Below are 22,055 nucleotides of genomic sequence, written 5' to 3'. Positions count from 1 at the left end.
TCATTTAAGCTTCCTGGATCTAGGTTTCATCGTTTGTGAAACAGGGACTGGATTAGACCTCTAAGGATCCTGCAATTCTGGAAGTCTCTTCACTAGTGTGGACTTTATCCTAGGTATGGGGGTCCGAGACTGGAGTCAGACCATTGTGGGTTCCAGACTGTGGTCTCGAGGAGCTAGGAGTAATTGTCTCCTTAGAGTTTGATCCACACCAGGAGTTTCATTGGCAGTCTATATTTTATGTACTATTGGGACCCGAGCCCTGGGAGGTAATTCACTTTTTGCATTATCTATGTAGCCCCAGACCTGCTGCTTGCCGGATCTTTCTCTTTACTCTTTTGGAATTGCATTACCCCCACCCACGTCCCTACCCCCTACTTCTCCACCCAATATCTCCTTGCCACAAGACTTTCCTGTTGCTATGAATAGTTTATTCACGTCCATTGAACTACCATATCTGGTTCTTGGTTATGCACATTTCCCATTCATTTGTTTCCACTTTGTGGGTTTTGTTTTGTTTGTTTTTTACTAGAATTAGCTTTTCCCCATCTTTCCCCAATGAAATGTCAAGAGGCACCTTGACAGGAAGGCTGATGACTGCTACACTTGACAGCAGTTTTAGTAGTCTTGGATAGACTTTATCACTAATTAGCTCTGTCATGGGAGAGTCTGAATACTGCTCTGCTTCCTACCTCTCTGCACACTAGGAAAAAAAAATTTCAAGATTTATTTGAGAGAGAAAGAGAAAGAGAGAACCTGTGCACGTGAGTGGGAGGAGGGGCAGAGGAAGAGGGAGAAGATCTCCAAGCAGACTCCCCACTGAGCATGGAGCCTGAGGTGGGGCCTGATCCCAGGACCCAGGAGATCATGGCCTAAGCTGGAATCACAAGTGGGTTGCTTAACTGACTGAGCAGGAAAAATTTTTAAATGTTATTTCTGTGACTTTCTATTTATTACATTTGTTTCAAGTATGTTTGTAATTGTTCAATAAAACAATGAAGCCCAATGAAGTTCGGTGGCCACTTTAAATCTTGATCAGAAAATTCCAACACCTATATCATCTCAGTGTTAGTGTCTTTTACGTTAACTATGTACAACTCTTTGTATGTCAATCATACACTGATAAAACAGTTAAAAAACAATAATGAAAACAATAGAAACTATCCAATCTGAATAACAGAGATAAAATAGATTGGGGGGGGGAGATGAACAGAGCCTCAGGAACATGGAAGCTATGACAACTGATAACATTCATGGTGGCTGAGCGCCAGAAGGAATAGAGAGAGAGGGTGGGGCTGCAACAGTCCCGCGAATTTAGCTTAGATGAATGACTGAAAAAAGTTCTCTAATCAGAAGCCAGTCCCAGAGGACCACATATTGCAAGATTTCATTTACATGTAATATTCAGAATAAGCAAATCTGTAGAAACAGAAAGTAGGTTATTGGTTGCCTAGGGCAGGGGGAGATGGAAGGTTTGGAAGGATGACAGCTAAAGGGTAGGGGGTTTCTTTTTGAGAACTGATTGTGGTAATGGATCGGCAACTTTGTAAATACACTAAAAGCCAATGAAGTGTTAAAAAAAAATAATATAGCAGAAAAGAAAAGAAAAAATAAAGGAGGTAATGATAAAAGAAGGATCCTGAATGTGGTAAGAACAAAAGTAAGGGTAAATACAATAGACTTTCTTTCTCCTGAGTTTTCTAAATTATATTTGACATTCGAATAAAAATTATAACAATGTTAAAAAAATGGTATTTCTGTGCTTTGGTCTTCTCTCTGTGCCTAAGCAAGTATGTGACTTGAGGGAAACTACTTAAATGGTGGAAGGTGGGATGATGAGAAAGAAAGATTTGCCAACTAATATTTAATGAGTACTAAACGCTTTATAGGAAGCATCTCCTTGAAACTTTATGTAATTTCCTTATTATGTACTGAGATTGGACAGGTACAGTACAGCCCCTTTCTGGAAAAGAAGTGTTTCCTTAATAGATTGCCAGCACACAGGGAGTCCAGAAAACCTTTACTCCAAGATGAACTTGCAAAAACAAGAACAAAAACAAACTTGCCTATTGATGGGGTAACAAATTTAATTACATTCTTCTTGGATGTTCAGTGAAAATGTACCTTCCTTGTTTTCGATAATGATCTTGTCTTTCTAAGTCTACATCCTGATGGGTAGTATGGAAAGGCGGAAAAAGCAAACAATATAGCACACCAATTAAAAATATCTTAGTTTCCTACAGTGCAAACAGTCTCTTTTGACTTAAAATAATTTTTCCAAGTAAATATTTCATTAATTCAAAATTCGACCTTGAATCAGAATGGTTTATTTCTCTTCTTTTCTTTTCTTTTTTTTTTTTGTAAGATTTTATTTATTTATTTGACATAGAGGGACAGCCAGTGAGAGAGGGAACACAAGCAGGGGAAGTGGTAGAGGAAGAAGCAGGCTCCCAGCGGAGGAGCCTGATGCGGGGCTCGATCCCAGGACCCTGGGACCACGCCCTGAGCCGAAGGCAGACGCCTAATGACTGAGTCACCCAGGAGCCCCTCTTTCTCTCCTTTTCTTGAGGTGACTTTTGTGTCGAAGAGAAACCTATACTATGGGAAGTGGCGGGACTTGGGGTGAGGGTGTGGAGTCATTCTGTCTCATGCTCGTACTGGTGCTGGTCTCTACAGTTGGGCAGACACTCTCATCTGTGCGTATGTACATGGTCTTTCTGTTGAGAATCTAGATCTTGCCCTTGGCATCACTGTTGAAGTCTGTGGCTAAAGAACTCATGGGCTACTTGTTGTCTTGGCGTTGTCAGGGCTCAGTAGCAACCCTGTTGTTGAAATGGTCCCCTGTCAGGGTTTTCTGATGTGATTCCCCCCCCCCCCCCCCACACACACACCTCCAAGTTCCCTCCAAGAACTGACTGCAGTTCCTTTTGGGGCTCTGGCTGAGGAATTTCACTCATTGCCCCGGCTCTCCAAAATGCTGATCCTCTCTTAGCAGGTTGTTTGGTTCTGCACCTCACACTGGAGGCTTGCAGAAAGTTGGAACACATATCCTGCGTCCTAGGAGCCAGGAACATGTCTCAGATTGACCTGTATGGCAAGTTCCTCCACTGCTGCTCTGAAAATCCCTTGACCTCCTTGGAGTTTCTGAGCCATCTTGAACAATCATGTCTTGCCAGGTCTCCAGTGGGGATCAGGAAAGCATTTCCACTCTTGGCCCTCTTTTCACCTATCACTTCTCCGTCCTTGGGGGGAACTCATCCCTCAGAGGTATGGTCAGGACACATTTATTTGACTGTCTGCTTCTCTTACTTTTTTCTTCCTTTATTTCTCCCCACACCTGTTTCAGAAAGGAAAGTTTTTTGTCCTCCAAGGAATGCAGGGACTCCCCCTATATCCTATCCTGAATTCCCAGTGCTCCTAGTTTATCAAAATCTCAATGTTCAAATCCAAAGACTGTGGTGCTTCAGGGCAATAAGAAATGGGGAATTAATAAAGATAAAACTATATTAATCTAGTATTCCCGGGTACCTGGGTGGCTCAGTTGGTTAAGCGTCTGACTCTTGATTTTGGCTCAGGTCATGATCTCAGGGTTGTGAGATCGAGCCGGGCATCAGAGCCCATGCCAAGCATGGAGTCTGCTTCAGATTCTCTCTCCCTCTTTCTCTGCCCCTTTTAAAAAAATTTAATATTCCCCAAGTATTTGTTATACGTACTATTTTTCACATAGTGCCCATCTTTCAGAGGGAATCAGGTATCTCTTCTCTCCTCTGTTTAGCTCATCACACCTGCCCCCACTGGACAGGTTGGACCTTAATTTTCAAGTCCTTGAGTTTCCACTGAGGAAATTCTCCTAGCTTCTCTCCCCAGGGGCTTTTTTAATCTTTGTGGTCCATATGTATTCCGGCAGTGATCTAGTATTCAGTTTCTTCTTGGTCTTTGGCCTGGGTTGCCAGTCATTCTGTTCTTCTGTGGCTACAGCTGACTGGGACTGTGGACCATGTGGGTAGAGGGGATGGAGGAATGTAGCCACAACATGTCTGACTGCAGGACTGAGCAGCAACATGACAATCAGATTGTGATCACTAAGAATAAGGTATGTGAAATATTTTGCTAAAAGACCCTGCTTGATTTTTCTTGAGAAGCCCTTCTCAGTTTCCCTACCTTGATATGGGGTTGGCCCTAACTCAGGAACTGGGTATGTGCCATTTCCTAGGGAATGAGAGAGGGAAACATTAATCTGTCAAACTCAGGCAGGCACAGACCTGGTCAGAGCTGAATAATTGGTATAGAACCAGTGGAAATGGAAATCAATATACATCTGATGTCAAATCTTATGCTATTTTTACTAGACCATACCGCGTCCACCATTCCTCCCTTTCTGAAATGACGTGGTTGCAAATGGAAGAACGTGGAGGTCACTTGATGCTCTGACATTCTGAAATTCTCTACGTAGAGATTAGCAGAAGGGCAGACAGTATCTTTCTGCTTCAGGATCTTTTCCATGCTGCAATTAAACAAAACATTATCTTTTAATACTCAAAAAGAGCAGGGAAAAATTTTCTGACTGGGAGTTTCCTGCTACTCTTAGATATGGTTGCTTTCTGGACTTTGTACAGGGAAGCTGACTTGCTTTTCTTCTCTGGAGTCTTCTGGCTCACTTCTAGACCTAAACATTTGCCTCAATTTTGCCTTAACATTGTGTATCCTGGGTAGGCTAAATAATGGCCCCCCTACTTATGTCTGCATCCTAATCTCTGGAGCCTGTCAATTTTACCTTCTATGGCAGAAGGGACTTTGTGGATGTGATTAAGTTAAGAATTCTGAGATGGGGAGATTATCTTGGATGGTCCCAGATGTGCCCAACATTGTCACTAGCATCTTATTAGAGGGAGGCAGGAAGATCAGAGTCAGAAAAAGATGTATTGATAGAAACAAGAGTTTGCAGTGATGTGAGAAAGGAGTCACAAGTCAAGGAAGGCAGGTGGCCACTAAAAACTAAAAAAGGCAAGGAAAGAGTTCTCTTCTGAAATCTCTGGAAGGAACAAGCCCTGCTAACATCTTGACCTGAGCCCAGTAAAATTGGTTTTGGACTTCTGGCATCCAGAATGGTAAGATAATACATTTGTGTTGTTTTAAACCACTAAATCTGTGGTAATTTGTTACAGCAACAATAGGAATCTAATACAGATTCTAATCTCTTCCCTTACTCTTCATCCCCAGGTTCCCCGGCCATTAATTCACAATTAATAATGTTTCTGCTTTGTTCTTCATACCTTGCACCTTGTCTTCTTGAATCTGACCTTCTTCCTCTCCATCTCTGTCCCTCAGACTGTGGACTCTGTTTTTGGAATTTTCTGATCACCTTCTCCCCCAGTAAATAGTACAAGTGAGGAATTCTGCTTTCCTCGGAACAGGTGATTCCTCTGCCAGCTTTGAGTTCCATGTTGAGGAACACCTCTTGCCAGCTCAGTTGAGAGGGGCCTCTCATGTGGTAAGTATGGAGTGCAGGTGTGTCTGTGCTCAGCTTCTTGCCTCCCTTGCCTCCCTTGCCCCTGAGCTGGGTTGTTTCCAGACACAAGTCACAGCAGCTCAAGGACTTACTGACTTACTGGGTTCCAGGGGTATTTTACACCATCTTTGCTACTTAAGAAGACCAGGGGACTCTCACCCCAATGGCCCCCTCCTGTTTCTCCAGAGGCTTTGCCACTTGTATAAAAGGACAGTAAAATGGATTCCATCTCTGTTTTGCCTCTGTGTGAGAACAACCAGATCAGTGTTTTATGTCCACACCTTCCAAGGTGAAGTGCTTGCTTGCTTTTGCAGAGCTTTCAAAGAGGATTTCTAAAATCAGTTGGTGGCTCTTGTCCCATCTCCCCACCCAGTATGAAAGGGTTGAAATTGAAGAGGAGGGAGAAGAGTTTGGAGAAAAGAGTTTCTTGGAGAGAGTTGGTATTCGTTAGTGTTTGTCATCCCTCACCTCCATGCATAAAGGATGGAGAGTTTCCCTTCCACCTGAGGCCATTCACTGTCTTATGCCAGTTAATCTGTGCCCCTTGAATTGTATGTAGTCACCAGAGGTGGGGGTGGTGGTGAGGGAAAGGGGGAGTTTGTTGTTGGGCAGAGCAGAAGTTTTGTGGACATCAAGGAAACTGCAGTGAGCCCAGCTGGAGAATCTCCGAGGAAACTGTGAAGGTGCTTTTGAATACAGCCAACTTTGGGAATCTACTCTCAAAGGGCACCGTTGCTGGTCAAGAAAGACATATCTGCCCCTTACCTGTATCTTTCCCCTGCTCCAACCCAGGAAAAGTCAGGAGCAGTCTCGTGGAGGCCAGGCAGGGGACAGAGGTGAGGAAGAAGCCTAGAGAAGAGGGAAGAACCAAACCCTCTTAACATAGGCTTCTGGAGTTAAGGGTGAGAAGAAGTGTCAACTTGGAATGAGAGAGTTTTATTTTATGTTGGACCAGCTACTTTTAATACTGAAATGATAATATTTGGGGGGACTGGAAGCAACTGGAAACTTTTTACTTTCTAAGAGGATCCAGGGCATCTATGCTCCCTGTTGTGGATTTAGTCCAGGAATGGGGGAAGGACTATCCTCATGGTGCAGGTTTGAGAGTATGGGGGTCAGAAGGAATAAAATTAGTTTTGGCTAATACCCTGAGAATTCAGCATGTTCAATGAACCAGTTTTTAGTTTCCAGCACATGATAGACTTGAGATCTTGTGTTTGAAGCCTGGAATTCCTTTTCTCAAGACTTTCAAACCTGTTTCAGGCTTGGATGGACTCTGTGTAGCCGAGGTTGTTTTATCTATTTAGCAGACCGTGGCCTGGCTGAGGCACCAATTCCTGGTGGCTGAGGGTGCAGGTTTTGAACTCTGAATGCCTGCATCTGTGTCTTGGCTCCGCTCCAGTGCATTTATGACACTGGGCAAGTTAAAGTTTCTGTTGCCTCAGTTTCTTCAAATATCAAATGGAAAGAATGATAAAATGAAAGCCAGTGTTACCACTCCAGCAGGTGATTAAACATGATTTGAGTTGGTTCTCTACATTTTTTTTTCCACTATTGGCTAGGACCTGGCAGCCATTGCATGACTGTGGGGCTTTCATGAGGATTAAATGAGATGGTCCATGTAAAGCACCGAGCACAGTGTCTAGTCTATGTGAGGTATTTTTACAAATACCTCACAAATGTGAGGTATTTTTATGTTTGAAATACTACCAACACTATTTTAAAATTTTTCTTCCAATTTTTTCTTTAAATTTTTGTTAGTTACCATACAGTGTAGTATTGGTTTCAGGAGTAGAATTTAGTGATACATCACTTACATATAGCAGCCAGTGCTCATCCTAATGAGTGCCCTCCTTAATACCCATCACCCATGTAGCCCATCCCCCCACCTCCACCCTCAGTTTGTTCTCTATAGTTAAGAGTCTTTTATGGTTTGCTTCCCCCTCTCTCTTTTTTCCCCCCTTCCCATACATTCATATGTTTTGTTTCCAAAAATTCCACATATGAGTGAAATCATGTGGTATTTGTCTTTCTCTGACTGACTTATTTTGCTTAGCATAATGTGCTCTAGCTCCATCCACATCGCTGCAAATGGCAAGATTTCATTCTTTTGATGGCTAAGATTCCATTGTGTGTGTGTGTGTGTGTGTGTGTGTGTGTGTGTATCACATCTTCTTCATCCATCAGTCAGTGGACACTTGGGCTCTTTCCATAGTTTGGCTATTGTTGATAATGCTGCTATATAGCATTCAATGTAGCCCATTGAATCTGTATTTTCATATCTTTTGTGTAAATACCTTGTGGTGCAATTGCTGTAGTTAAAATTCTATTTTTAACTTTTTGAGGAACCTCGATACTGTTTTCCAGAGTGACTGTACCAGTTTGCATTACCAGCAACAGTGTAAGAAGGTTCCCCTTTCTCTGCATCCTCACCAACATCTGTTGTTTCCTGTGTTTTTAATTTTAGCCATTCTAACAGGTGTGAGGTGGTATCTCATTGTGGTTTTGATTTGTATTTCCCTAATGCCGAGTGATGTTGAACATCTTTTCATGTGTCCGTTAGCCATCTGGATGTCTCCTTCGGAAAAGTGTCTATTCGTGTCTTCTGCCCATTTCTTGACTAGATTATGAATTTGATACGTTATTTACAGATTTTGGATACTAGCCCTTTATCTGATAAGACATTTGGAAATATCTTGTCCCATTCTGTAGGCTGCCTTTTAGTTTTGTTGATTGTTTCCTTCACTGCCCAGAAGCTTTTTATCTTTTTATTTGAGAGAGAGAGAGAGAGAGAGAGCATGAGATGGGGGAAGGGACAATGGGAGAGGGAGAAGCGGACTCCCCGTTGAACAGGGAGCCCAATGTGGGGCTCCATCCCAGAACCCTGAGATAATGACCTGAGCCAAAGGCAGGCGCTTAACTGACTGAGCCACCCAGGTGCCCCTGGAAGCTTTTTATTCAATGAAGTCCCAATAGTTCATTTTTGCTTTTGTTTTCTCTTATTTCTGGCAATGTATCTAGTGAGAAGTTGCTACAGCCGAGTTCTCAGAGAGGTTGCAGCCTGTGTTCTTCTCTAGGACTTTGATGGATTCCTGTCTCACATTTGGGTCTTTCATCCATTTTTAATTTATTTTTGTGTATGGTGTAAGAAAGTGGTCCAGTTTCATTCTTCTGTTGTTAAGTTTTCCCAACACCATTTGTTGAAGAGACTGTCTTTTTTCCATTGGATATTTTTTCCTGCTTTGTCAAAGATTAGTTAACCATATAGTTGTGGGTCCGTTTCTGGGTTTTCTGTTGTGTTCCATTGCTCCATGTGTTGGTTTTTATGCCAGTACCATGCTGTCTTGGTGACTACAGCTTTGTAATATAGCATGAAGTCCAGAATTGTGATGCCTCGAGCTTTGCTTTTCATTTTCAGGATTGCTTTGGCTATTTGGGGTCTTTTGTGGTTCCATACAAATTTTAGGATTGTTTGTTCTAGCTCTGTGAAAAATAACTGCCAACACTTTAGGAGAAAGGTGCTAGTCAAACTAGTGCTACAAATAGAAACTGAATTTTTTCCTTCACACATTTACTTCTATCCTGTTGAGCCTTGTAAACTCAATTTTTTCTAATTTTCCCTTTTGCAAAATACAAGCTGTTCCAACAGTTCTCTGCATCAGAACCAAAGTGTTTTATGCTGCTTTTGGGATTTTGTGAGAGACATTTTGGAAGTATCTTTTTAGAAGCTTCCATGGCTTCCATGGTTTTGTTGCCCCTCGGGCTTTGCATTAAGTGTAGAAGGCTTCAGAGCTCCTGGCCCATGGAGCTGTGGAGGGCAGCTGGAGCTAACCCCCAAGCAGAGGCTAGATTCCAGCTCAGGAAGCCTTCTTCCAGCCAGGTGAGGTGGGTATGGGGACACTGAAGCCAGCAGGGAAGTCAGAAAGGAAAGTGAGTATAGGGGCTGGGAATGATTATCCAAGAGCAAATAGGGTCCAGAAGATATTCACATGGACAAGAACCCCTTCTCATCTTGCCTCTGCTCCTATTAACAGTGAACTTACTGCTGATGTCATAAAGAAAGAGTGGAGATAGAAGGGTCTGTCCTGGAAACTGCCTTATAGACTTGTTCTCTCTTTCCATTTATCTCCAAGTCCAATGGACCAAAAAAAAAAAAAAAAAAAAAATCCAAAGGAATTCCCTCAGCTGCCATAAGAAAGTCACCTGATTTTCCCACTCTGATCTTACAGATGGGGGTTCCACTTCTTCTTATCCTAAAAAAGGAAAAAAACCTTCTGTTTGCATTGTGTTTAATTACTTTCCAGGAATTTCATCAACACTATGTCATTTGAGGAAGGAGAAATCGAGGCTGCGTTGGGCTACATAAATTTTGCCAAGGTCAAGTATTTCCTGTGGTTCTGACTCCAGCTTGTATTAGATTGGCTCTTTATTTGTTTGTTTGCTTTAAAACATTTATTAGTGGCCAAATCAACCATCTAGGCAAAGTCTGTTCTTTTCTTTTTAAATTGAAGTATAGTTGACGCACCCGTTATATATTTCAGCTATGCAACATTGTGATTTCACGGCTCTGTACATTATGCTTTGCTCACCCCAAGTGTGGCCACCCTCTGTCACCATACAATGCTATTACAATAGGACTGACTATGTTCCCTATGCTGTACCTCTCATCCCCATGATGTACTCATTCCATAACTTAAAGCCTGTTCCTCCCACTCCACCCATTTTTGCCCATCCCCCCATCCCCCTCCCCTCTGGCAATCATCAGTTTGCTCTCTGTATTTATGGGTCTGTTTCTGCTTTTTTGTTTATTTGTTTTTTTAGATTCCACATATAGGTGAAATCATATGGTATTTGCCTTTCTCTGACTTACTTCACTTAGCATAATACCCTCTAAGTCTACCCATATTGTCTCAAATGTCAAGATCTCATTCTTTTTTCTTTTCATTCTTTTTTATGGCTGAGTAACATTCCATTATATCTATCTCATATCTTCTTTATCCAACCATTTATTGATGGACGTAGGTTGGTTCAAGAATCTAGTGGGAGCAGTGCTATAATCATTAACACCACATCATCAAACATGTTTAAAATCCTACACTACCAGTTTGAGGTAACAGTAAGATCAGTGGCATGATTTTGAAGGCTTCTGCTTATGAAAAAGATACTCATTTAAAGAAAAAGAAGATACCTATTTCAAACATCCTTGAAAAGCAATTTTAAGATACCTAGATTTTCCAAATATTTACTCTAAAGTTCTTTCTAAGAAAAACAACAAAACTGTTTATTAAAGATATTAAAGCTAGCATATTATTTTTAAAAATCAAGTATATCATATAGGTTATTATTATTTTTTTTATTATTATCTATATGTGCCTTTTATGGTTGGGAGCCGTGCATTCAATATAGGGACTGTTTATACCCATTTAGTAAGTATTTATTTATTTTACCACATCAAATTGTTTAGAAAGTTTATAGTATTATTTATTTATTTATTTATTTATTTATTAAAGATATTTATTTATTTATTTATTTGACAGAGATAGAGACAGCCAGGGAGAGAGGGAACACAAGCAGGGGGAGTGGGAGAGGAAGAAGCAGGCTCATAGCGGAGGAGCCTGATGTGGGGCTCGATCCCAGAACACCGGGATCACGCCCTGAGCCGAAGGCAGATGCTTTTTTTTTTTTTTAATTTTAATGATATTTTTATTATATTATGTTAGTCACCATACAGTACATCCCCGGTTTCCGATGTAAGGCTTGATGAAGCAGATGCTTAACCGCTGTGCCACCCAGGCGCCCCTATAGTATTTTTATTTATGATCCATTTTTGGCCATGTAGAGGACTGATTTCGTGACAATTTTGGTTAGAGAATTATCTGCTGAGGGATGCCTGGGTGGCTCACTCAGTTAAACGTCTGCCTTCGGCTCGGGTCATGACCTCAGAGTCTTGGGATCGAGTCCCACATCAGGCTTCCTGCTCAGCAGGAAGTTTGTTTCTCCCTCTCCCTCTCTCAAATAAATAAATAAAATCCTAAAAAAAAAAAAATTATCTGCTGATAATACTGTTCTTTTAGGAAAATACAATTTATAGCATGATATGTCACCTGAAGATGTAAATTACCAGGCATATCATAGGTAAAATAGTTTTTTAAATATTTAAAAGTGAATTTCTTCTGCTGAAGCTTTTAATTTCAACTACTCATGCAGTACAACATTTTATCAATGAGAAACGATTTTCAGGTTTAGAAGTGACATTGGACAAAGCCGAAATAAACCCATATTTTGCAAACATAACCATACCATAACTGAACCTCCTTAGACTTCCTTCTCTAAGGATTGCATCCTCCACATGAACCATAAATCCCAGTGCACTGACAGGTGATTGATTTCACTGTGGAGTGTGATAGATTGAGGGAGGGAGGCCTACCTCATATGTCACACAGCAAGCCTTCCTAAAACTCACCCTAAATGTCTTTGATCTTTCCTTGAAATCTCTTTCCCCATTTTTTCTGCCTCTTTCCCCATAGCCTGGGCTTCCTCAGCCAGATGCCTATGCATGAGTTTGTTTCTGGAAAGAGCAGTGTGAAGAAGCAGGCATCCCATGTAGAGAAGGAGATGATGGAAAGATCCAGGTTCTCAGGGCAGAAGGTTCTGGTATCCAGTGCCCAGCATGATACATAGTCTATCCTAGCAGCAGAGGCATGGGGTCTTCACCAGAGCAGTCCTGCTGTGTGGTGTGGCTAGGCTCCTGGCTTCGCTGAGTACACACCCAATTTTACAGCCCTCCTGGAGATTCTACAGGTCTTTTAGTAGCCCTTACAAATGATTTTTTTTCTGCTTTAATTGCTTAAATTACTAGAGTGGATTGTTATTTATTTTACTATAACTAAAATGCTGACTGATCTACCCTGTTGACCTCAACCTTAATCCTTCAGCCAGTTCTCAGTCTTTTCAGGCATTTCACTTTACTAGGCTTCTCACGTCAGAACTCCCTTATTACACAAAGAAAGAGAGGCAGAAAGCAGTCCAGCAAAACAAAAACTACAGCCACATTGGGACCTTCAATTCATCCATGAAAAACAAAGACAAAAAAACAAGAGCAAAGATACAGGAGCTTAGAGACAGACCTATGGAAGATAGACCCACCCAAGATAAACCCAAGTAGAGGTGAAAAGGGTAGAATGCAATCTGCTTTCTCCTTTTCCTGTAATCCCAACCAACAGCCCCCTTTCCCGTGCTCTACTACATATATACCCTCTTTCTTCCAAGGTAGGCCCGTGTAGGGCTTGAGGTATAAGGCTACAGATGTTCTTTGCCTAGAACAGCTTTGGGACTTCAGTGTCCAATCCTGCCCACCAGAAAATATCCCCCATTAGTGATGATTTAATGCTGGACACTGTTCTAGCACATTTCCTATATTAACTTTAATTATTACATCAGGTGATGTGAGACAGGTACTAATATCAATTCCAGATTATCCAGTGAAGACTCACAGGTCCAGAGAGGTTAGAGTAACTTGTCCAAGGTCACAGTTAGGGATTCAAGGGCCCAGAATTCAGACCTAGGTAGCCTGGCTCAGTGCTGCAATGATGGTCATTGCCACTTTTCTCCAAGAGGGCCCACCTTGCCTGTAGAGCTGCCATGTTCCAGGCACGTTCTGTTGAAGAGCTTTACTTCCCTATTCAAGGATGTGTGTTTAGTTGTGATGATAGAATGGATTAAATTCATTCTTTTGATGCTTCCCACAAGGGTAGTGACTCCTTTAGGGAGCAGCTGAAGTTGGGAGACAACATGGACCTCTGTGATAAGGCCCTAAGATGAACACACCAGGAACAGCCAGGGGAGGAAACAGACCCTATAGGGGATGTGAACGCCTGATGATTAAGGAAGATTATATGGTTATGAGGCCTTCTCCTCTCATTAGGATATGAAGAAGATACATTTACCCATTGTCGGGAGGATCATAGACATCTTAGTTCTCTACCATGTGGGATTGGAATGTCAGAAGCTCTACGTGAAGATTTAAGTCATTAATAGGAAGGCTAAACTGTTATCTACATCGCAAATTTCTTGAAGACTTGTGGCCCCCACAGGGCTACACAAATATTACTTCTGTAAGGGGGCCTTAGACGAGATGTGGGAAACAGTTTCATATACAGAGGAATTTCATTTAAAGTGAATCAGCATCTTCCATGTTTACGTCACCTTCATTTATCCAGTCTGGATAGCCACGTTCTAGTTCTCTCCCCTCTGTCCCTTCTAACCTGCTTGTCCTTGTACCTGCCTAGCTTGGGGAAGTATTCACTGATGGGAAACTGGATTCTTAGTAATCTAGCCACCTCCCCCCACTTAGAAGGGGCTGCTTCAAGGACAAGAGCCTGTGCAATCAGAGAAATGGGAACTTTCCTATCTTAAAGATGTTTATATGCTCCAGTTGAAGCCATGGCAGAGAGTAGCAGTAAGAAATGTGTGAGTGGTTGAAATGGGACCTGGAACTCAGGCAGAAGGATTACATTTAAGCGGGAGGGGGGCAGCCTCTCTGAAGGGCTGGAGTCACTGACACCAAGGGGCAGAGGTTTTCAATTGTTGCTGCACCTCACGGTTACCTAAGGGGCAACTTTTAAAAATTCCAATGCCCGACCTTCACCAAAACCAAGTGAGTCAGAATCCCTAGTATTTGGGTCCAGACATCAGTATTTTTAAAGGAATTCAGGTGATTTCAGTGTGCAGCCAAGTGAGGGACCCACTGAAATCAATGTATTGTGGACAGAGGATAATTTCTGGCTGAGTCTGAATCTGTTAAAATTCCAGTGGCACAGTTGTGAAGAGCTGTGAGATCTTCTGCTGCAGTTCTAAGTGCTCACAGATCTGTATTTGGGAAGTTACACATGCTGTCTTACGGTCTGTGTTTGTATCAATCATGTTTTTTATTTTCTGTACTCAATGATGTTTTGATGTCTTGGGGGCCTTGCTGGTTGAGGATAGGCTGCCCCTCCCAGAGCAAGCTAATTCCTACAGATAGCCAACCAACTTCCTGTGACTGTGCCTTTCACATGCAAACTGACCAACCCCAAGCCCATATCCCCAACCACCCCCTTCATCTGCCTCTTCCTGTACCAAACCAGCAAGTTGCCTGCCCTGTAACCCCAGGGCCAGGTCAGCTAAACCAGACAGCTAGAGACCACTCTGATATCCCAGAGCCCCCTGAAGTTATTCAAACTATCCCATCCTAAACTTACTGAAGCTTTCCTACCTTGCCTTGTGCATTCCTTTCCACAGTAATCACAAGAAAGGCTCAGGGCCATGCTTTCCCCCTCTCTTTCTGCCTCCTGACTGACCCAGGGCTTCCTCATGTGGCCCTTCATGGTGTGATGTGCCCCTTCACTTGTGAGCTGTAACTAATAAACTCCTTCCATCAAGGGCCGTTATCTCTCTGTTACCTTATCATATCTGATTAAAACAAATCCCAGGTGCAAATCTTGAAACAGTGTTAAAGATTGCAGCATTTGAAATGAAATCCAATGTTACTTCCCATTCCAGCAGGTGATTAAACATTATTTGAGTTGGTTCTCCGTATTTTTTCAGTGTTGGTTGGGGCCTGGGAGGCATTGCATGATCTCTGGGTAGATGGCATTTCTAGATGTGGGGTTTGTTGTTTGTCTGCCAGGACTTTGCACATGCTGAGGCCTTTGCTGAGGTTTGTACAGGTGAATTTGGTGCTCTTGGGGCTGGATTAGACAGCCCTAAAGTCATCTCTGGCTCTAGTACCATGTTATTCTAGAAATAGTAGTATCATTCCGCACTGTTAACTGCTCCATCCTTAAAATGCTCTTTCCTTGGCTTCCAAGACACCCCACTATCTTTGATTTTCTTCTACTTTCCTGATTGCTCTTTTAAAAAAACTCTGTGCATTCCTCCTTCTCTGCCTAGCTTTTATTACTACTTTGAAAGCATTTATTGATTAAGTAGCATATATAGGTATGCAAGAGGGGTATTCAGTGGAGAGTAAAGGTGTGTCCCACCCTGTGCTCCAGTTCTCCAGACTTTTAATTTAGTTACAAATGTGTATGTGTGTGTAAAACATACAGGGCATATACAGACACACATGATATATACATACACACATTCTAGGTGTTTTTATATATAAATGCTATTATACCATAACACTGACTTCTTCACTCTTTCATTCAACGATGTACTGGCAGCTAAACATGCCAGACACTGTTTAGCAACAAGAAATACTGTGGTGAATAGACCATTTTTATAGAGTTTATATTCTGGGAGGGACAGGCAATTAAAACATTAAAAAGAAAGAAACAGCATTTCAAATAATGAGAGATGATTAGAAATTAAAGGATGATAACGTGACGGAAGGCAGAGAGGAAGTGTTATGTGGCGTGATCAATGAAGCCCTCTACGAGGAGTTAATATTTGAGTCCAGACAGCATCTGAATGACAAGGAGCCAGCCTGTGAAGATGGCGGGAAGAGCACTGGAGTGGAAATCACAAGTGAAAAGACCAGAATCAAGGATGACTGCTCTGATACTATTACGCTCCTTGCTTTTTCACTTAACAACACTTACAAGAGATGGTTCCATGTCTGTCACAGATAAAGCTGCTTTTCCTTTTTGGTAACTGCGTAGGATTCCATTAGAGGGATAAACCATAATGTACTTAACAAGTCACATATTATTATTTAAATAATTTCTAATTTTTTGCTGAGTCAAGCACTTTTGACATGAATATTTTTGAACATACATATTTGCCCACAAGATAACTACATTGGTAAGGACATACCCAGGAAGTAGAGTGATTAGAACAAATGCTATGTGCCTTTAATTCTAATTGATATTTAATTGATATGGCCAATTGCCTTCCATAGAGTTGAACAAGTGTACTTCCAGCAAGAAGGTATGGGAGTCCTTGTTTCACCCTTAAATTGTGTGTTTGCCCTTTCGAGTTTCATCCAAGTAAATGCTCCAAATAGCATTTTGAAATTTTATTTTCACGTCTCTCATGAGGTTGAAACTGTTTTCCTATGAGTAAAAGCCATTTGCATCTCCTTTTCTCTGACCAGTCTATCCATACCCTCTGCCCATTTCTTTTGTGATTATTCATTTTTTTCTTATTGATTGGCAAGAATTCCTTATGCATTAATGAAATGGGCCTCTTTCATACGTTAGATATGGAGGTCCGTCTCTTCTTGTTTTATTTTGTTTAAGGTAGTGTCCCACGAATCAAGCTGTTTTACATCCGATTAACAAGTTATGTGTTTTGCATCATACTTAGTCCGTCCTTCAGTGCTGCTGTTCCTCGCGGTCCCGTTGTTGGAACTGCTCTGTTCCTCCTCTGCCTCTTCCTCTGTTCTTTGCAGCCGTGTCAGTTGCCACTGATAAGCTGGTGAATTCTAAATATGTTTCTTTAGCCCAAATTCTCCCTTATACCCACTTCCCAACCATACAGTTCCACACCCCCTGTCAACATTATCCATACTGAACTCATCACCTCCACCTTGTCCTGCCCTCAACCTGGTTACGCTTCCTGTGCGCTCCATCTCAGGGGGCCTGGTCTGTCCTCTTTTCCAGGTAATCTGTGTCATCCCTGAATCATCTTTCTCTTTTTTCCCTAAGCAATTTGCACTAAGTTCTGTTATATCTACCTTCTAAATATTTCTCCACCCTGTTCGCTTCCCTCCATTTCCAGTACCACTTGCCTAAAACGGACCAACATTATCTCTAAGTTGTATTTCTACACAGGCTTCCTAGCAAATACCATGTCCTTCCCCAGTTCCTTCTTAACACAGTAGTTCATGTCCAGATTGGATCGTATCATCCCCCGCTTGAATAATGGCTTTTTCTTTTCCTCCTTCCTGCCAACCACCACCCCCCTTCTCTTTTCTCCTCTTTCTTCTTTAGGGTGAAGCCCAAACTCTTTAATATGGCTTGCAAGTCTTGTGTGCCCTGGTCCCTATTCATACCTCTAGCATAATCTCTTAATACTCGAAATACACAGCCCTCCAACCACCCATCCCCACCAATTAGAGTCAGTGCCATCAACAAGCTCCTGGAATGTATGATTGTCTCTGCTGACTTGGTGCATTTGTGCATGCTTTTCCTCTGCCTGGATGCTCCTTTCACAGCTGTCTTTGTTTGGCTCAGCTCTCCCTCTTGCACTGAGGTCCTAGCACATCACTTCATCAACTTTTCCTGATGCTCCTACCACCCCAACTCTACACTAATTGCTTCCCACAGGGTCTTGTATTTTTCCCATCATGGTACCTGTCACATAATAATGCAACGCCTATTTATTTGCCCGAGTCCCCTAGTAGATTTCAAATGATGCATGAACTTCATCTTCATTCCTTCAATAATTTGGGTTGAGGTGATAGAAATACTGTGGCATTTTCATCACAGTTGAATCCTTAACTATCAAGTTCTTGGCACAGAACCATTACTCAATAAACAGCTATTTATTGCACATATGGAAGAATGAATAACTTCTGGGATTTTCCCAGTGTAGCCGAACATTTGTACTTAAGGTTTTATGCCAGTTTGTCCCCTTTAATATGCCAGGATATATGAACGTAATATTGTTTAGAAACAGTCACATCAAGGGCTTTATCTTCTCTGTCGGTTTTATGTGACAATGGGGATTAGTAATTCTTTAGTAATTAGTACTAAATTAGTGATTAGTAATTCTCCCTTTCAATGTCTCCTCCCTGTTTCTTTGACAGCAATATTTCCTCCAAGCTACTTGTGGATTAAAGTTCCTTGGTGCATTTCTACTCTTATACCACACAGCCATACACTGGTCCTGCCCCTGCAAAGCTCACTCTAGTACTTCTTTACTCTTGAGCTATTGGTGAGAAGACAGTTTTTAGCCAAGCAGGTTCAGGCCTTTATCTTGGCGATGGAGGGTAAGAAGTCTCTATGATTCACTGAGCAAGCCTCCAAAATGTTTGTTCTTAAAGTAATGATTATTTCTGTATAAAAGTAACATCCATTGAAAATTATCAGGAGAAATCTGGAAGCTATACAATCAAGAAAATATAAATCACCCAGAATCTCATCACATAGAGAGAAATTATGAACATTTTGGTGAGTGACATCACCCACTTCCTGGTCTCAGTGGCTGTCTGTAAGCCCAAGTCTGTGCTGCTCTTGAGCCTGTGTTCTGTATTACTGGATCTGCCTCCATCGGCACCTTCCCCGGGTTGTCCTAGCAGCATTTCAGCTCCACAGGTTCAACACAGAAGCCTCCATCACCAGCCTCCCAACTTGCTCCTATGTTCTCTTTTCCAGCAAATGGCACCACCATGCACCCAGTGACCCAGATTAGAAATGAAAATGCTCCTTGACTCCCCTTTTTTTCAGCCTCCATATCCAGTCAAGGTTCTATAGTTTCCACTTCCTGCATATCTCTTAACTCCGTGTCCCTAATCTCCTGTGTCCAATGCTCTGGTCCAGACTCCATCACCTTGTCCAGACTCCATCACCTTGTCCAGACTCCATCACCTTTCTCTTCGAATCGGGCAGCAGCTCCCCAGACAGGCCTCCACGTGCTTGGATCCTTCTCCACCCTGTGGGCGGAGTGACCACACAGAAACAGCAAGTCATCAGATCACTCCTTCCGCTGTTTACAGGGTTCTTCTCCCAGCGTCCCAGCCCCTGTTGGACCCTTGCTGCTTGGACCATTCTTCACCCTCCTCTAAGTGACCTCTACTCAACCTACAGTTCTCCACTTAGCCATCTTTGTTTTCCAAGTTTTCCCTGACTCCCCTCTCCTCTCAAAAAGTCTAGCACAGAAACTCCTTCTCAGGAGCCACTCCATCCTTGGCCTCTTCACCCCTCACATTTGTCTTGCTCCCGTCTGTGAGCCCCTGTGGCCACCAGTTGTGCCTCCTTCATCACTGTGAGCCCATCACCATGAGCCCCTCACCCTGTGCAGGCCCCAGTGCATGGGGAGAACCAGCAAGTGCTGATGGGGCCACTATCTGGGGGTCTAGGGTCTATACCCTGCTGTCTTTGGCCATTGCTCAAAGGAGGGGTGGAGGATGGAGCACCTGCTGAGAGACTTTTCTTTTGTGAACACTTTTCTAGGTTCTCGTTCCCGAATCCAGTCCTTGAGTCCCCCCTGGTGGCGTTCCTGACACAGACACCTCCTGACAGAGCTTTAGGGAGCAGAGCTTCCCGTCTGGCCTGATCCCTGCCTGCTGTCAGGGCTCACACAGACCATGTCCCTGCCGCCCCCATCCCAGGACCCTGCGGATGGCCGCAGTGATCTCACGGTTGCGCAGGCTGTAGATAAGCGGGTACAGCAGCGGTGTGACATTGGTGTAGACCAGTGCCAGCGTGCGGTCCCGCCGTGGGGAGTAGCTGGACTTGGGCCGCACATACATGAAGGTGGCACAACCGTAGTGCAGGAAGGTGACGACCAGGTGCGAGGCGCAGGTGGAGGCGGCCTTGCGCCGGCCCCCAGGGGAGCGCAGGCGGTGCAGGGCGGTGGCGATGGCGCCGTAGGAGGACAGGATGAGCAGCGAGGGCAGCAGCAGCAGCACCAGGCAGGCCCCCAGCAGGGGAAGCTCGTCGGCGTAGCTCCGCGTGCAAGCCAGGTCCAACAGCGCCGTGATGTCACAGAAGAAATGCACCAGCAGGCGAGAGCCGCAGAACGGCAGGTGAAAGACGGCCACCGTGAGCCCCACGGACACCGCCAGTGCCCCAATGCAGCAGGCCAGGGCCAGTCTCGCGCACAGCCCTGGGGTCACTACTGCAGTGTAGCGCAGCGGGTGGCAGATGGCCACGTAGCGATCATAGGCCATGGTGGCCAGCAGGAAGCACTCAGCCCCACCCAGTGCCACAAACATCTGCATCTGAATGGCGCAACCCAGAAAGGAGATGGGGCTGCCCCTGCTAAGGCCTGGCGTGGCCAGGTCGGCCAGGGATCGGGGCACCACCACCAGTGTGTAACAGAGCTCGATGGCTGACAGCTGGCATAGGAAGAGCAGCATGGGCGGCCGGCTGGGCACCGAGGCCACAGCCACCAGGATGAGCAGGTTCCCGCCCAGGGTGGCCAGGTGCACAGCCAGCAGCAGCAAGAAGAGCGCTGGCCTCAGGTGTGGGAACTCAGAGAAGCCCTGAAGGAGAAAGCCACAGGGCATGGTGGCATTGCCCGAGCTGTCCATGCACTGGCCTGCCAAGAGGCACCTGTAGGAAAGAAATGGGGAAAGGGAGAGCTTGTGGGTATAGCTCCTTGCCCCGCTGGTTGAGGAAGGGCTAGATGAAATTTAGAAGGTGGGAGGGAGTAGTGGCTGCAAAGAGGGAGGGTAGGGTTCCCAGGTGCATTACTGGCCTCCCCTGCCCCATATTGGTGTTCTATTAACTTGTGTAGTTTTGCCTGCTTCCTGGACTAGTCTTCTCAACGTGCTTTTTCCAAAGAAGCCTTAATTTTAGGCCCTTTCCTCACAACCGATCCCTCCTTACCTCTACGTACAAAGGATTCCCTGCCTTCAGACCCCAGTTATTATTTGGTGGGTTCTCTATGGCCAGGAGTGTTATGCTACTCTCAGCCTTAGCTCCTCAAGGCAGGGAATTGCTTCTATTTGCGAGGCCCTGCTTCTATTTGCTCCTCCCTGGCCTACTCTGTCACGTTGAGTTGCTTTTTGTGGTGTGTTACAGAGTCACAAAAACAAGATACAGATGAAGACCTTAGTGATAATCTCATAATTTTAAAAAGGAAAATAAAGCTGGTGGGATGTGTGTAGGGGAGGCTTAACCACTCACAGAAAGCTAGGAACAGAATCTGCATTCCTGAGGCTGAATCCAGAACTTCCCATGATCCCATAGTAGTCATAAGAAAGGGTCACTGGAATCTGTTGGCCAATCCTTATTGATTTTGCCTTAAATAGAGACCTAGGTCTGTTCCAGGTGCTGAGGCAGACACTTAGGCAGCAGGGAGTGAGTAGTGGAAAGAAGGCCTCTCTGGGTGCATCAGGAACAAAATGTCCCTAACATTTTTAGTAATACTCCGTCAACATGAGAAAAAGTGATGTGTATCTGTTCTAACTCGCCTTTCAGAGTTAGTAGTACATTCCAAATTTGCCGACTGAACACAATTTCTTTCTCAGCATTACCTGGTGACTCATGACTCATTTGTAGGCAACATTTGGAAAACTTTGATAGCATGTAGGTTGGCTGAAATTGTTGTAAGTCTTTGCAGGGAACATGAGGTGATAAGGACTTTGAGGCAAACTGGAGGAGGGTGTTTGATTTTCCAGTAGTTATTAATGACATCTCTTTATTTCCTTATCTCTTTTTTATTAACTTTAATTGTAGCTCAACTAAGACCTCTTAGTGCCTCTGAGTCACTGTTGATGACTGATGTTGGCAGTGGAATTTGTGCATGGTTGTTATACCATAGAACACACTAGCACTAAAGCCAGGTTAAACACAACAGGTAAATGAGTGGAAGAACTGGAAGGAGTGGGAAGACCTTGATTTTTGCTATCTAATGCTGGTTTTTGAGAGGAGAATTCTGGTGGTTTATATTTATC

General features: G+C 43.6%; 1 protein-coding gene across 1 annotated transcript; it reads right to left on the bottom strand.

The window, feature by feature from the left end:
• Window positions 1–19,721: 19,721 nt before the first annotated feature.
• Window positions 19,722–20,687, bottom strand: LOC103669082 (olfactory receptor 10AC1). The gene has a single exon (XM_008697405.1). The coding sequence runs from the start codon at window positions 20,685–20,687 to the stop codon at window positions 19,722–19,724; it is 966 nt and encodes a 321-aa protein (XP_008695627.1).
• Between the last annotated feature and the right edge of the window lie 1,368 nt (window positions 20,688–22,055).

This window comes from Ursus maritimus, unplaced genomic scaffold (assembly GCF_017311325.1).
Source record: "Ursus maritimus isolate PB19 unplaced genomic scaffold, ASM1731132v1 scaffold_3, whole genome shotgun sequence".
Taxonomy (NCBI): Eukaryota; Metazoa; Chordata; class Mammalia; order Carnivora; family Ursidae; genus Ursus; species Ursus maritimus.
The sequence above is the reverse complement of the archived record's forward strand: the minus strand, read 5'-3'. Positions and strand labels throughout refer to the sequence as shown.

Coding starts and splice junctions, on each gene's coding strand:
- LOC103669082 (XM_008697405.1), bottom strand. CDS start 20,687: ATGGACAGCTCGGGCAATGCCACCATGCCCTGTGGCTTTCTCCTTCAG.